At 45.1% G+C, this 15,863-nt stretch overlaps 1 protein-coding gene across 10 annotated transcripts in view; it reads right to left on the reverse strand.

The window, feature by feature from the left end:
• Cadps (calcium-dependent secretion activator 1) overlaps positions 1-15,863 on the reverse strand; it is a 618,572-nt gene that overhangs the window by 397,062 nt on the left and 205,647 nt on the right. For all 10 annotated transcript variants that reach the window (XM_075704042.1, XM_075704047.1, XM_075704043.1 and 7 more), the window contains one exon: positions 5,835-5,936. In XM_075704042.1, the coding sequence (XP_075560157.1) occupies positions 5,835-5,936 (102 nt within the window). The remainder of the gene's footprint in view (positions 1-5,834; positions 5,937-15,863) is intronic.

Raw genomic sequence — 15,863 nt, forward strand, 5'->3', positions numbered from 1 at the left:
CTCAAGGCGAGCTAGGACTGCACCCAGACGCTCGTCGTGCTCTTGACGATCTTTTCCGAAGATTAGGATGTCATCAATCAGGTTCACGACCCCAGGAAAGCGCTCAAGAACCCATGACATTAACTGCTGGAAATACTCTGGTGCCATGGCGATACCAAAAGGGAGTCTCTTACAACAGTAATGCCGAACGGCATTTTAAAGGTTGTAAGTTCCTGGGTGTCGGTGCTAAGCTTCACCTGATGAAAACTAGACCGTGCATCCAACTTGAAGAATACCCGCGCTCCACCCAACTGGCCGAGGATTTGTTCGACCATCAGCAAGATGAAGCGCTCATGAAGCTTTCAATGACTTCGTTCAGCTTTGTCAGATCGACGCAGATTCTGTAGCCACCCGATGATTTAAGCACGAGTGCAAGCCCGAAGCACCACTCAGTTGGCGTCTGTACCTTCCTTATGACGCCCTGCGACTCCAGTTTGTCTAGCTCTTTCTTGACAAAGTCGTTTAAAGGAATTGGAATCTGCCTTTGGGTGCTCAAGGAAAATGGGCAAGAGCCGGGTTTAACATGAATGCGATATTCGGCTTCCCGAAATTTTCCCAATCTTGAAAAATCTTGGCTGTGAGGGAATGAACGCACTCCGCAGCATCCTGGAAGTGAACAACATCAAGGGCTTCAATTGCAGGTAGCCCAAGCAGGTGAGTGTGCTGACGTTCAACTGCGTACAAGGTCTGCACTGTGGACTTATCACCCCACTGTAAGGTTGCTTTAAAGGTACCAAGAATGTGCAGACTGTTCTCCAGGGCCCAAGACTTCCCCTTCAACATCATCCAGCAACCGTGGTCAGCCTGGGAAAAACGGCGAGACAACAGAGACTTCCGTGCCAGAGTCTATCTTAAACTCCGCCAGGTGCCCGTTCACTGGTATGTCTATGTACCTTGCTCGTTGTCAATTCACATGAAGTTTGACGGAACCCAGTAGCTCATTTCTGTTCTTCATGCACACTTCGGCAAAATGTTCTAGCTTTCTACAGTAATGGCAAACTGATTTTCTGGCTGGGCAGTCTTTTCGAGAGTGACACTGTCATTTACAAAAGCCACATGATAACCTAGCGAAGTGCTCAGACTGGTCGCAGAAACGTGGCGAAGGGGTGGGTGTATCGTTTCGCCAAGCCGAGTCAATATTTAGCGTTTCAGCAAGAGCATTATCCATAGTCAATGTAGCACGTGATAACCCCTCTTTTTCTGCGTCCTCGTGTACGTTGACTTGGCACAGTGCTTCCTCAGCGGTAAGTTTTGTGTACTGGCACAATTGATCAGACAGTTTCTCGTCACATATGCCTACGATGAATCGGTCACAAACAAGGCGGTCCTTGATGAGCGGGCTGTTATAGTTGCAGCGCTTTACCAGGTTGCATAATGTCAAAAAAAGTCATCCACAGATACGCCTGGCTGCTGAGTGCAGTGGTGGAAACGACGACTTTCGTATATCTCATTTGCAGGATGCACAAAGTGCGAATCCAACTTTTCTTTGACAGCAGTGAAAGAAAGCGCTTCCGGTGTTGACACCCCCAAGGACGAAAGAATGGTCCTGGCTTGCGGTCCCATATAGTAAGGAAGTGTCCGTACCTGGGCCTCGTCGCTGGCTATGTGGAGGCTGGCCACGAAAGTGTAATCCTTGAACGTCGAAATACATGTTGGCCATTCTCATGGGTTTGAAAACGTGAAGTTCTCCGGTGGGTGCAGACCAGCGTGAACGTTGTGCCCTTTTGGTTCGGTGGTCTCGGCGGGGTGGATTCCGTGTCAGGCATGTCAGTGTTAACAGGGGGGCCCCCCCTCCTGGCACCATGTTCTGCACAGGAGCCGAGGGACAAAGCGGACTACCGGCAAGGTGGAAACCAAAACAATGTTTATTCCCACTCCCCAAAGCCCCTTATATACAAGGTCATTTCAGATTGTAGTGACACCTTATGGCCACAGGTGGCGACCTGTACAGAATGCCCAGGCGTTCATGTCACAGGGCGTAGGGAGTTCGCGGCTACAGTGTCCAGTCTTGTACCCTCCTCCTGGCAGGTTCTGAATGTGAAAGTAAGACCTGTTACAAATTAAGGTGGTGGGTGCTAAGCAGAGCAGAACGTGCTAAGAATCTGTGGGTCCGGACAGGCTGCCAATGGAAAGTGACCCTTGCAACATTTAACGCCCGAACCCTCTCAAGTGAGGCTAGCTTAGCACAACTCTTTGAGGAACTAGCAAACATTGTTTGGGATATTATCGGCCTTAGAGAGATTAGAAGAAATGGTGAGGCTTACACATTGCTAAATAATGGCCATGTCCTCCGCTATAGAGGTCTCCCTGATAAGAAGCAATATGGGGTAGGATTCCTATTCCACAAGGACATGGCGGGCAACATTGACGAATTATACAGCAATAATGAGAGGGTAACTGTAGTTGTAATCAAACATAGTAAGAGGTATAGATTAAAGGTAGTACAAGCCTACGCTGCAACATCCAGTCACGATGATGAAGAAGTAGATCAGTTTTATGAAGATGTTCAATTAGCAATGAGAACAGTGTAAACTCAGTATACTGTAGTTATGGGCGACTTCAATGCAGAAGGGGGGAAAGCAGGCTGATGAACAAGCAATGGAAACTATGGTGTCGATTGTAGGAACGCTAGAGGAGAGATGCTGGTAGAATTTGCAGAAAGGAATAGGCTGCGAACAATGAACACCTTCTTCAGGAAGCATTGGAACAAAATGTGGACCTGGAAAAGCCCTAATAGTGAAAACAAGAAATGAAATTGATTTCATACTTTCTGTTGCTCTGAGCATAGTGCACGATGTAGAAGTGATAGGTAGGGTAAAGTGCAGTGATTATAGGTTAGTGAGGGCTAGGATTCACCTCAACTTGAAGAGACAGAGCGTAAAAATTGGTCAATAAGAAGCAGGTGAACTTATAGGCAGTAAGGGTAAAAGCAGACAAATTTAGGCTGGTACTTGCAAACAAATATGCATCCTTAGAACAGAGAGATGATGATGATGATGACATAGAGGTAATGAATGAAACCGTAACGAGGCTGGCTTCGGAGGCAGCAATTGAAGTGGAAGGCAAGGCACCAAGGCAACCAGTAGGCAAGCTCTCCCAAGTAACAAAGGACCTAATAAAGAAACGACAAAGAATGAAAGTGTCCAACTCAAGAGATGAGCTAAAACTTGCGGAATTGTCAAAACTATCAACAAAGCGAAAATAAGTGATATTGGAAATTGTAATGTGAGAAAGACTGAATAAGCCGCAAAAAATGGGCACAGCCTGAAATCAGTGAGAAGGAAACTTGGCATAGGACAAACCAAGATGCATGCACTGAAAGATGAGCAGGATAATATCATCAGCAATCTCGAAGGTATAATATAAAAGCCACGGAACAATTCTATACTGACCTGTACAGCACCCAGAGGACTCAGGAGTACTCTATATGGAACAATAATGAATTGTATACAGAAACTCCTCCTATAGCTAGAGATGAGGTCAGAAGGACCTTGCAAGGCATGAAACAAGGAAAAGTGGCAGGAGAGGATGGAATAACAGTCGATTTAATCAAAGTAGAAGGAGACATAATGCTAGGAAAACTGGTGGCTCTCTATACGAAGTGTCTATCGATTGCGAGGGTCCCAGAAAACTGGAAGAATGCAAACATTATACTAATCCACAAAAAGGGAGACGTTAAAGAACTGAAAAATTATAGGCCCATTAGCTTATTCCTAGTATTATATAAAATATTTACCAAAATAATCTCCAATAAGATAAGGGCAACACTGCACTTTAGTCAGCCAATGGAACGGGCTGGCTTTAGGAAGGGATACTCTACAATAGATCACATCCATATCGTTAATCAGGTTATCGAGAAATCTGCAGGGTACAATAAGCCTCTCTATATGGCTTTAATAGATTACGAAAAAGCATTTGATTCAGTAGAGATGCCAGCAGTCATAGAGGCATTGCATAATCAAGGAGTACAGACCACTTACGTAAATACCCTGGAAAATATCTACAGAGATTCCACAGCCACCTTAATTGTATGCAAGAAAAGTAGGACGATACCTATAAAGAAAGAAGTCAGACAAAGAAACACAATCTCTCCAGTGCTATTCACTGCATGCTTGGAAGAAGTATTCAAGCTATTAAACTGGGAAGGTTTACGAGTAAGGATCGACGGCGAATACCTCAGCAACCTTCTGTTTGCCGATGAGATTGTTCTATTCAGCAACACTGCGGACGAGTTACAACAAATGATTGAGGACCTTAACAAGGAGAGTGTAAAAGTGGGGTTGAAGATTAATATGCAGAAGATAAAGATAATGATAAATGACCGGGCACGGGGACAAGAGTTCGAGATCGCAAGTCAGCCTCTAGATTCTGTGAAGGAGTATGTTTAACTTGGTCACCTAATCACAGGGAACCCCGACCATGAGAAGGAAATTCACAGAAGAATAAAAATGGGTTGGATCGCATACAGCAGACATTGTGAGCTCCTGACTGGGGACTTACCGTTATCATTGAAAAGGAAAGTATACAATCGGTGCACTTTACCGATGCTGACATATGGGGCAGAGACTTGGAGACTGACAAAGAAGCTTGAGAACAAGTTAAGGACTGCGCAAAGAGCGATGGAACGAGGAATGCTAGGCATAACTTTAAGAGACAGAAAGAGAGCGGTTTTGATCAGAGAGCAAACGGGTATAGACAATATTCTAATAGACATTAAGAGAAAGAAATGGCGCTGGGCAGGTCATGTAATGCGCAGATTAGATAACCGTTGGACCATTAGGGTGACAGAATGGGTACCAAGAAAAGGGAAGCGCAGTAGAGGACGGCGGAAGACCAGGTGGTGTGACAAAATTAGGAAATTTGCGGGTGCTAGTTGGAATCGGTTTGCGCAGGACAGGGGTAATTGGAGATCGCAGGGAGAGGCCTTCGTCCTTCAGTGGACATAAAATAGGCCGATGATGATGATGATGACAAAAAGTAAAATAGAAGATTTTAGCCATGTGAGCAGTCGCAGCTCATTCTGACACCGGTGATGGCTATGTACCGAACCGCTCAGATAGTGTTGCAATACCCACAGTATCTTGCAAAGATCTCTCTCCAGAAGAGTGGTAACCACAAGTGAACACAGAAAAGTGTGTAAATGATGACTGACCTAGTCCCAACAAGGTGTAGCATAGATCACAGGCTATCCACACTGATCTGAGAAGGGGCTGCCAGCCAGACCAAATTAGGCCAATCACAAACAAATCTGCAGCCTGAAAGGATGAAGAATAGGTGCATTGCCAACCTTTGATCAGACGGATTGCATCGCTTCATGGCGTTCTCTCCAACACACTTGCAATGTGTGGAGCGCTGCATCCTCTCATGTTGCACTTTGCAATTTATGATGGCCTCCCATGTTCACCGGATGGTCCAAAGTGGCTGCTAGTTATACCACGAACCTTGTGTTCTGAAATCTGCACAGGCCGTCACTCCAACCCGCAACATACTCACATCAGTGTTTTAAACACTCCCCAATTAACACCTTTGGCACCAATACTACTGGCATGGCATGTTCATTTTTGATGGCCAGTTTATTTCCGTGCCTTCCCATAGTGTAGGTGATGGAAAGAGCTGCCTACATACAAAATCCTCATTTTAATGAAATGTGAGGTTTAAGGTTGTTTCCAGCTTTGAAGACACTATAATATGAGGTATAAAGTGTGTAGAAAAACAGAAAGTGTTCACTGCTAACGAGGACAGACACATGGAGCCAAGTTCTTCTGCAAAAGAAAAATGAGGTGGCAATGTCTCACCGGAAGTGAGTAATCTGGTGCTCCAGAAGAATGCGCAGGCGCTCCCTGACCTGAGCGAACATGTCCTTCTCCTCGACGGTGACGGTGCCGATGCCATCAGGCCTGAGGGGGGCAATGGTCAAGTCACACTGTCATGCACAGTGATCACTGTGGGGCCATGAAGCATTTCAGCACCTTCACTCATCAGCTACTCATAACAAGTGCCACAAAGCTTTCTTTCATTCCGTTGTTTCTGCATGTCTTCATGTGGTTCAAGTTAAATGCACAAGTTCAGATGAGTATAGATGTCTTGGCATGTATGGCAGACAGAGTGTGCTCCCATGCTGAGACAACACAGATACATGCTGCTTGTGCACAAGGCATGCAAGAGTGTGTTTTCAGTGCACATTTAGTGTGAAGCAATGCATTTGCCATAGTCATGCATAAATAAATTAGTATTGCACTTTGCTGGTCTATTTGTATGGCTCAAAATATTCAACAGGGTAATATAAAATAATGTCAGCGTAACACACGCCAATCTACACAGTGCTGACATCACCCCTCCTATTAGTCTGTGGAACCAACCATTCTATATGGCCCAGATGTGTACCAAATATCAGCATATTTTGCAATCTCTAGATGGTTACCACTTAAATCCAATGCTGACAGAGAGCAAAAAGGCAGCCCTGATGATGGCTGGGAAACGCTATTACACTCTTAAACAAAGGTACACCCGTCGAGGTGTATATTTGCCACACAATGATAATTGTCATCCGTCTCGTTTGCATTTTCTTTCCTGAAGATGGTGCGCTCGCTACTTTCCTGTCAAGAATGCTCTGTCATGCTGATAATGCGCTTGCCGTTCTTGAATTGGAAGTACCGAGCTTGCAGCGTTAAAGAAAGGAAATGTGGACAAGACAGATGACAATTATTGTAGTGTGGCAAGATACGACCTAAAGGATGTAAATTTGCTTAAGAGTGTAAGCTAAACTTACGACCAAGGCTGACAAGGTAAGCACAAAAAGGGTTATACCGTGCTATTATATGAATGTTTCTTATTCTGTGGGTAAAACTTTTGATGGGCCTGCTAAACATTGTTTCTGGGCACCAAAGGCGACATATGAAAAAAAATTTGCCTGTTCATGGGAACACATTGACAGCGATAGCAAGGTTTAGCATCGTAATTGGATTTGTCAGTGTTCTAAACACAGATGGGTGCAACATGTTGGTATGACGCAGCACACAGCAAGGGAATTACTGCTGCGCCAAGAAAACCACACATCTACCAGGCACCTCACAATGCTGGCACGATGAGGTGCATGAGATGAGACCAAAGGCAGCGCCCAGTTAAATGCGAGATAAGGTTAGCTCTATTGCTAGGGTGCATATAAGCACACAACACTCGTGCCAGCAGGAGAAGGCTGCCCTTGCTGAATCCACTTGGACGTTTGTGCAGCCTTAACCAAGTCTCTGGAGGCGCTGAGTCACACATACGCTGTCAGTGCACAAGAAAGGTGGTGTGAACGTGGCATCAGTACACAATAAAAGGACACCCAAAGCTCGATTCGCATGTGTCACTCTCCTTCATATGTTACTTTTTGCACCCAAAGACAACATTTAGCATACCCCGCCAACTTGGCCAATAAGAACAAGCTCTGTTGAGCTTTGCCTTGGTGGGTTATGTGCTAAGATTGGCAAGGACTGACAGGAGTTCATGTCAGTCAGTGTCAAATCTTGCAGAGAGAGAAGATGCCTGTGGGCTATGACCTTGCCGTGAAAAACAGTGGAAGTACCGCAGAATATACTGCATATATGCAATTAAGTGTGTTATGATAAATTGGAAAATCTATTCAACCCTATGTGGTCACCATGCAGCACCAAGTGGAAATGCGGATTCATGGATTCATGCAGACAGAGCTTTTTATTCACGATGATCACGCTGAAGACAAGGCTGAGATAGAACTGGTACAGCTATTGATACAGCTACCGCAAAGCAAATAAGAGATGAATTGATGCTGCCAAAGATTAGCTACTTAGATTTGCAAAAAGATTTTTAGCTGTATGCCGTATGAGTGCAAGGAAAATGACTGAGTGTTCACTGCAATTAACAGCAAAAGGCAACTGGTTGTGGCTCGCACATACTACAACAACGCTCTGCTGCTGAAAACTCGATGCATTCGGTAAAGGACTATACGCACTCTGAATTTTCATTGATTACTCAAAAAAAATTAAGCCATATTACACTAATTAAAAAACTGTAACATAACTTCTGGCTGTCATAGAGACCTACTTGCAGTATCGGCAGCAAATGGATGAAATTAATGACTGCAGATCTAGTCATCAAAAAATTGGCACATGGCATGGCACAAGGCAGCATCCTGGGCCCACTTCGTTTTAATTTTTATGTTCACAGATAAAAAATACAACTTTTATTATTTATGCAGATGACACGAGCCTATTTTTTTTATGGACTGTGATCCGAATACACTTGTACACAGAGCAAAGGGTGTCATCAAATTACTGAATGCATGGAGCATAAACAATTGCTTAAATGTAAACGGCTCTTTTGTCCCAAAACAAGCTCATAAATTGTAATGCAGCCCTCACCATTGGCTCGGCAACTATGGAACTTGTGTCTCTAGCTAGAAGCCTAGGTGTGCTTTCTCATGAGAGTATGCCATGGAGCAATGAGACCAAGCTTGTTCATGCCAAATTTTGTAGGTGCATTATTGTGTTTGCAATTTCCCAAGGAATTAAACTATTGTTATATAATTCTCTCTCTTTATCAGTGCACATTTCCTGGCGTGCACATGCCACCGAGCTCGTATCACCAGCGAACAGATCTCTCTGTTTTTCAAAGCGTCATTTGCCTCAAGCCTCACAGGACACAAAACTTCTCACACATAAATCTCTAATCAAATCTAAACCAGAATATGCGGTGCCCATCTGGAGTCCGCACCAGGTACACTTAATCAACAAATTAGAATCCGTGCGAAACCATGCCACTAGGTTAATTCATTCTTCATACTCATATGACAGCATATCATCTCTTAAAGCAAAACTGGTCTTCCAAATCTTTCTGTGCATCGCCACATCACCAGCTTCACAAGTTTTTCTCTTCACAGCTTGCTCAATCGCGCATCCTACATCTTCCCACCGACGCACAAATCTCACCGCACTACCCATCCACATCAAATGCACGTTCATGTGCTCACACTACCACCTTCGCTGCCTCATTTTTTCTTTGTACAGCAGAGGACTGGAATGGCCTTCCCCGAGACATTGCAACCTTCACGTGTCCATCAAGTTTTGCAGTAATGTCACAGCACACTGTTCCGCATAAAAACGTATTTGTAACCTTCATTTGTTAGCCCACCCCTTATGTAATGCCTCCTAAATGGGGATCTTTAAGGTAATATAGTGATGTGATGTGATGTGATGCATTCACTTACTGCTATCTTGTATTTATATAGAGTACCACAACTAACATGAACATACCCAGGATATATAGGGTGCTTTTTTTTTCATAATGCAAGCAACATAAAAAAAGGCACTAACAAAAATTTGAAAAAGGCACTGACAGCCAATTGATGCAATCATCTGCTGCCTGTACAATCTCTGTAGCATCTACGATTTCCCTGGTTAAGCTGTTGCAATGGCAAAACATGACAACAGTCTGATCGAAAAGGGGATGGCAAGGTGGCTGCACGTCATATTTTTTACAATGGGCAGCCAGTTGGCCATCTGTAGCCGTATTGCTGACTTTTTTGTTGTGCTCTTGCCAGCACAACATGCACAACATATGCCAGCACAACATATGCACATTCAAGCATCTGCCAGTCTGACCAAAGTAGTGTCTTCCACAAGAGAGTGGGATTCTGTAAACAAGTGCCTTTTTGCAGGTGACATAGGCATCTTTGTGCTTGATAGTACAGTCTGGTTTGTGCGTTCTCATAGGGTAGCTCAACTTGCACAAACTCAAAAATTTATTTGGCGCTGCAAACAACACTTTGACGCTGGGACGTTGCCCTACCTTTTTAAGATTGTGAAAAACTTTATGCAGGTAGGGAATCACTGCTACCTTATCTTTCTTTTTTCTTTTGTCTTCTGCTCTCTGTTCATTGCTCATGCGCAGCCTTCCTTCTGCAATGCAGGCCTTTAGTCACTGGGAATATAGCATGCCTCGAATACCCTGCCGCCTCCAGGCGTGCCGCTTGCATCTGAAGGCTTTCTGCCATGGAATGATCACATGACTTACAGAGAGCGTCCGGCAAGAAAGAAAGCATTGTATTTCTTTTTACAAGCTTAGACTGTGCTGAGCTGTACAGTAAAGCGGGCTTATTGGCTCTTGGCCCATACATCCAAAACATGTGATTGTCTTTAAAATGCAGCCACAAACTTAAAAACCTAATGCTGTCCTGCTTGGGGAGTTCAAAGGTGAAAGTAAGTGGCCCGAAACATGCATTAAAGGAGGCTAAGATACATGGGACAATAGGGTCTGTAAAATTTAGAGAGCAATCTAAATGAGTATTGACAATAGGGTCCGTAAAAACAGATATATCTAAAGAAATTTTTAGAAAATCAATGTACCAGCGAATATTTAACACCTTAAGTTTGCCCAGCAGCCAAAAAAGAAAAAGCCCTGCCACATTGAGCTAAAAACAAATCACATAAAATAGGTGCAATGCATGACCCTATGCAAACACCCTGCTTTTGCAAGTAAATTTCCTTGTCAAGAGCAACAAAGCTTGACGTCAAATAGCGTGATAACAGCTCTAAAAAACCAGTCGTGCTCACACCACAGATGTGCAGGGGAAAAAAAAAACAGAGCACCGTGCCCATCAATTGCAGCCTTGACACAGGACAGCAATCCGGCAATGACTAAAACAAATCCTTTATATCAACAGAAAAGCAGTTAAACTTTTGTGGTCACATGACCTTAAAAAATCAATAACGGCGGCAGAATCTTTAGTCAGGAACAGGTCGACTACGTCTAGTAATTTTAACCTGAACTGCAAGAAGTCCGCAACACACTTTTGCCATGTACCAGATTCAGAGACAACCAAACAGGAGTGACATTCTACCTTATGAGTCTTAGCCAAGAAAAACATTTCCAGACAGTCTCTATCGCTGCCTTCTATTTACTTTACAACGTTCAACAGGCATTCTTTTTCTGTAGTGGAGTAGTTAGCCTCCTTTCTTGATAGCGTCCTACTGGCATAAGCGATCACTCTTTTGGTGCCGTCCTGCCACTGAACAAACACTGCACCAAAGCCGACATTATTAGCATGGGTAGGAAGAATCGTCAGGATGTCTTCATCAAGGTGTACGAGCACAGGAGGCATCTGCAGTCATTGCCATAGGTTGTGAAATGCCCGCTGCTGGTCTTTGCCCCGCACAAAAGAGACAATTTCTCTAATGAGATGCGTTAATGGCAACATTATGCGCAAAAATTCTGCAATAGACCATCAGTAGTAAGCAGAAAGGCCTGGAAAACGTCGCACGGCCTTTTTATCAGATGACATCAGAAAATTAGCAACGGCAGCAATTTTATGAGGATCAGGTCGGACACCTTCATGACAAACAATGTGACTGAGGAATTGAGGTTCTTCAAAACCAAAATGGCACTTTTCAGGTTTCAAAGTTAGACCAGCTGAGCGTATTGCTTCAAAGACTTCAGTCTCCGTAAGTGTTCCTCGAACACAGCAGAGAAAATCCCGTCATTGAGGTGCACCAGGCAGGTTTGCCATTTGAGGCGTGACAGTACTGTGTCCATTAGTCATTGAAACTTTGCTGGTGCAGAACACAAACTGAAGGGAAGCACCTGAAATTCATAAAGTCCGTCAGGCATCACAAAAGCAGTCTTTTCACAGTCTCTCTCATCAACTTTGATTTGCCAGTAGCCACTTTTAAAATCCATCGACAAAAAGTGAAGTGCATATCATAGCCAGTCCAGGGAACCATCGATAAGCGGCATCGGATAAATGTCTTTCTTTGTGATCTGGTTGAGTTTTCAATAATAAATGCAGAAGCCGTAGCTACTGCCCTTCTTTTTCACCAATACGACAGGCCATGTTCAAGGACCCTTAGATGGTCGAATAACCCCGTCCTCGAGCATCGTCGTCACTGGTGTTTTTGTTGCCTTGCACTCTTTCAGCACCACATGTTAAGGATTCTGCCGAATAGGTCTGGCGTCGGCTTCGGTGATAATACGGTGCTTGGTGAGCAACGTCTGTCCATTTCGTGACACAGATGAGAAGCAGCTGTTAAACTGATTGATGAGCTCAGGAAGGTTGTTGCGTTCGATGGGCGATAAGGTGAGACTGACATTAACCACAGGGGCAGGCATAGGCACGGTGGATGTCGCATACTGCACTGAGAGGGAGTCTTGTATTGGGGCAAATTCGTCGAAGCAAGCAACAGCCGTGCCTTTAACAATGTGCCGATGTTCCCTGCTAAAATTCGTCAGCAGGAGTTCAGCATGTCTGTCAAGTACATTAATTACGGCCCTGGTGATGAAAATGCCTTGACTCAGTACTAGTGCATTGATGTGTTCAGTAACTCCAGTCCCGGTGTGCAAGTTGTCAGAGACTACAGGAACGAGGGAACAGCTTCGTGGCATAAGTGTCACGTCATCATCGGCGATACGCAAATGCGCTTGCTGGAGTTCCAGAGGGTCGACATCATTTGAGCAAGTAGAAAATGTAACGACGCGGTCACAGAAATCGCTGCACCATACTCACTCAAGAAATCCATCCCTAATATAACTTCCTTACACCACTCAAAGAGAATGACAAGGGTGATGATGAAGGCTGAAGCAGTTTCCAATCAGTGTCATCAACCAGCCCCCAGCAGTTCTGGTGTGGGGCCTGGTCCACGGCGCCTTCACTTTTCTTAGTCTATCAGCTGGCTTTAGACTCATTATCGAAAAATGCAAACCAGTATGAATGAGAGCGGCCACTTGGTGGCCATCAAGGCGAACCACAAGATCAGCACTGATGGCATTGGTTACATAGGGTGTGGTTGGAGTCGTCAGAGTCTTAGAGTTGTCGATCGTCGGTGATGCGGACCCTTGAGAAGCTAGATGGTTTGCAACCTCACCCCGGAGGTTGTTGCCACTAGTTTCCCTGGCACGGTCTATGGAATCTGCCCCTAGAGACACCAGGAAAATTGCGACGGGTCAGTGGTGTGTAGCAAGCCGGAGATGGGGAACGCGATCAAGGCGTCATTGAAGCTTTCGGTCGGAAGTTTGTAGAATTGTCCTTGCAGGTACGTGGAGCATCAAATAGAGGGTAATTGCAGTTGGTGGGAAATCTTCAATATGCAGCTGCTCAGTAGTGGCACGTGCAGTAAACATGCCTGGCTTCGCTGCAATGAAAGCATAGCGGCCAGCAGTCAGCGGTGCACCACAAATTGGTCTTTTGAAACGGGTAGCTGGCAGGGAATTCTCCGTAAGACTGAGGAGCAGCAATCAGCTGTTGGCGATACGGCATAGCTGGCGGTGGTGACTGTCGAAGATAGGGCGTTGAGGGTGACGACAGTGGCTGTGTCAGAGTGGTTGACGGTGTCAGCAGCATCGAAGTGGCGGGAGGTGGACGACAAACAGCTTCCGCATAGGTGAATCATCGCGGCACTGCCTGCCAGTTGGGGGAAGAAAAGGCCTGTTGAACTTCTTGCTGGACAATATCATTGACAGAAGCCGCCGCTGTTGCCATGGGAGCGATTCCGAGCTGCCGGATCTCCTCTCATACCATCTCTCGCATGACTTCATGCCCAGATGTTCACAACTCTTAGGCAGAATTGAAGCATTCATCAGTGATTTCTTTTGACCATATTGGTGGCAACACTGCTGTAGTAACCATTCGACAGCGGTAGCCTCCTTGGTAAATTCAGCCAATGTTGTCGGTGGATTCCTCGCAAGTCCGGCAACAGTTTCTCTTTCACTCCCTGCGAGAGATAGCACAACTTCTTTCTTAGGGCCTGCTCTGCGGAAAATACGAGCCCTCTCTTCTGCAAACATGACAATGCTCTCATTTGGTTTTTGAATACGGGATTCGAGAAGGCGTTGCGCATTGTCTCTTCTGTCGCTACTAGTGAATGTGTCTAGTGGCTGGGCGCAGAAGGCATCCCATGTGGTCAAACTCCTCTCCAAATTCACAAACCCCGTCTGTGCACTATCTTGAAGAGCAAAATAGACATTAGCCAGCTTTTGCCGGAACGCCCAGTCATTATAACTGGCAACACATTCGAACTGGTCCAGCCAATCTCGGACATCTTCAAAAGCGTCACCATGGAAACTTTCTGGAATCTCAGCATTCTGCAGCATCACTTACGATGGAGTTGCAGTGGCCATGGCGGAAGTAGGTAGACGCGTTCCTGCAGCATCCTGCAAGGGGTTGAACTTGGGCGTCAGGCCTAGCAGGCGGCGACTGCACCGGTGAACAGGAGTTTCGACGAACGACGATGATTCTGCGTTCGATGTATGGCTCCGCAAAGGGGTGCCAAGCATCAGGCAAGCCTACCCAGCACCTCCACCAGTGTCATGGCGTAGTATGAGACGAGAAAGCCGGTGTGGAACATGGATAAAAGCACTTTATATGAACAGCTAACGCAATGTCGTCGTCTCTGTTTTTCTACCTGCACGCTACTTTAGCGTCGTTTTCATGGCATGGCACATACCTGCGGCAATGATATAGGATGTGGCAATATTCAATTTTCATCTCGTGAACCCACTTCTTAACAGCAAGCACACGAATGCTCAGATGGATCAGACGTGACTTAGTGACCATGTGCATTCCAGCTGGCAAAACCTCTCACATGCCGTAGCACACAACGAATGATGGTGATAATGAGGCAATAAAGCTAATGGCTAGCGATCGTACCATCAGTTCTGAAACTTGCAGAGGTCTGGCGTTCATCAATAACACAAACGTGTACATGTACACACATCACTGCCACAAATTGCCATACACAGAACACATACAATTTGTTTGCGATAATCGGACATTTTCCCTTTCAGCGCGCATTTAACATGTATCGTGCCCAGAATTCACGTGCATGGGATGGACTCCTTGTTTGCATTTACACACAAAGCACGGCACAAGAAAGCATGAAGCCAACGGTTTCAAATAGTGCTTCTGATGCTCATGTAACACAATATACTTCCTGCACTCCGTCAGTTTCAGCCAGCAAACGCACACACTACCTCATTACAACGGAACTGCTATGGAACAACCATCGCGCAAGATGCTGCACACATCAGCAATGAATGCAAACATTGACCGGATTCACTTTGAACTTGACTGGCATTAACAAGTCCGAATCCTGTTTGCTATAGAGGCAGCATTGGGAAATACAAAGCGGCCCAAGCATAAGCTTCTACGCAGTGTACAGTTGCTTGAAAACCATGTGATGGCATTCTGCCAGTGGAGGTGGGAGTGACGCTTTCAAAACAGATACACAACTCTGCTACCTTTGGCAGCATAAACAGCAACTCTAAGTTGTGGCTGCCAACAAACCTCACAGTGGGCCAACCCAGTGAAGGTGGATCTTCAGATGGACATAATCTGGAAATGCTCACTGAGGTGTCGGCACTCTCCATCGCCTAAGTCCGTACCATACACAATCAATGGTGAAGAGTCATGCCACAGAGAGACTGGATTTATGAGCCTGTTCACAAGGGGGATACAGTATAATCCATTAAAGCTGTGTATTTGATGTGGTGCTGCCTACCATGCTGCACCATGCTTTAATGTATAAACAGTGGAAGAAATAAAGGGTGTGGCTTTTTTGTGCATTTAATAAGGGCTTAAATGGTCATAAAATGATTTAAGATCTTTTTTTTTCTCATTCCATTCAGTTTAAACAAGTTGTTCAATAAGAATCATGCAGGGGCTAATCAATATCACTGCCAACAATCTGTTCACAGACAAGCAAATTTAAACACAGCATGCTAAACACCGCCTATCCCTGCACTTCAAAACTTTTTCTATGCAGGGCAACATATAATTTTTTATCTGCATCCGCTTTAGGGCACAATTGATTTCAATG

Source organism: Dermacentor variabilis, chromosome 9, assembly GCF_050947875.1.
Source record: "Dermacentor variabilis isolate Ectoservices chromosome 9, ASM5094787v1, whole genome shotgun sequence".
NCBI lineage: Eukaryota > Metazoa > Arthropoda > Arachnida > Ixodida > Ixodidae > Dermacentor > Dermacentor variabilis.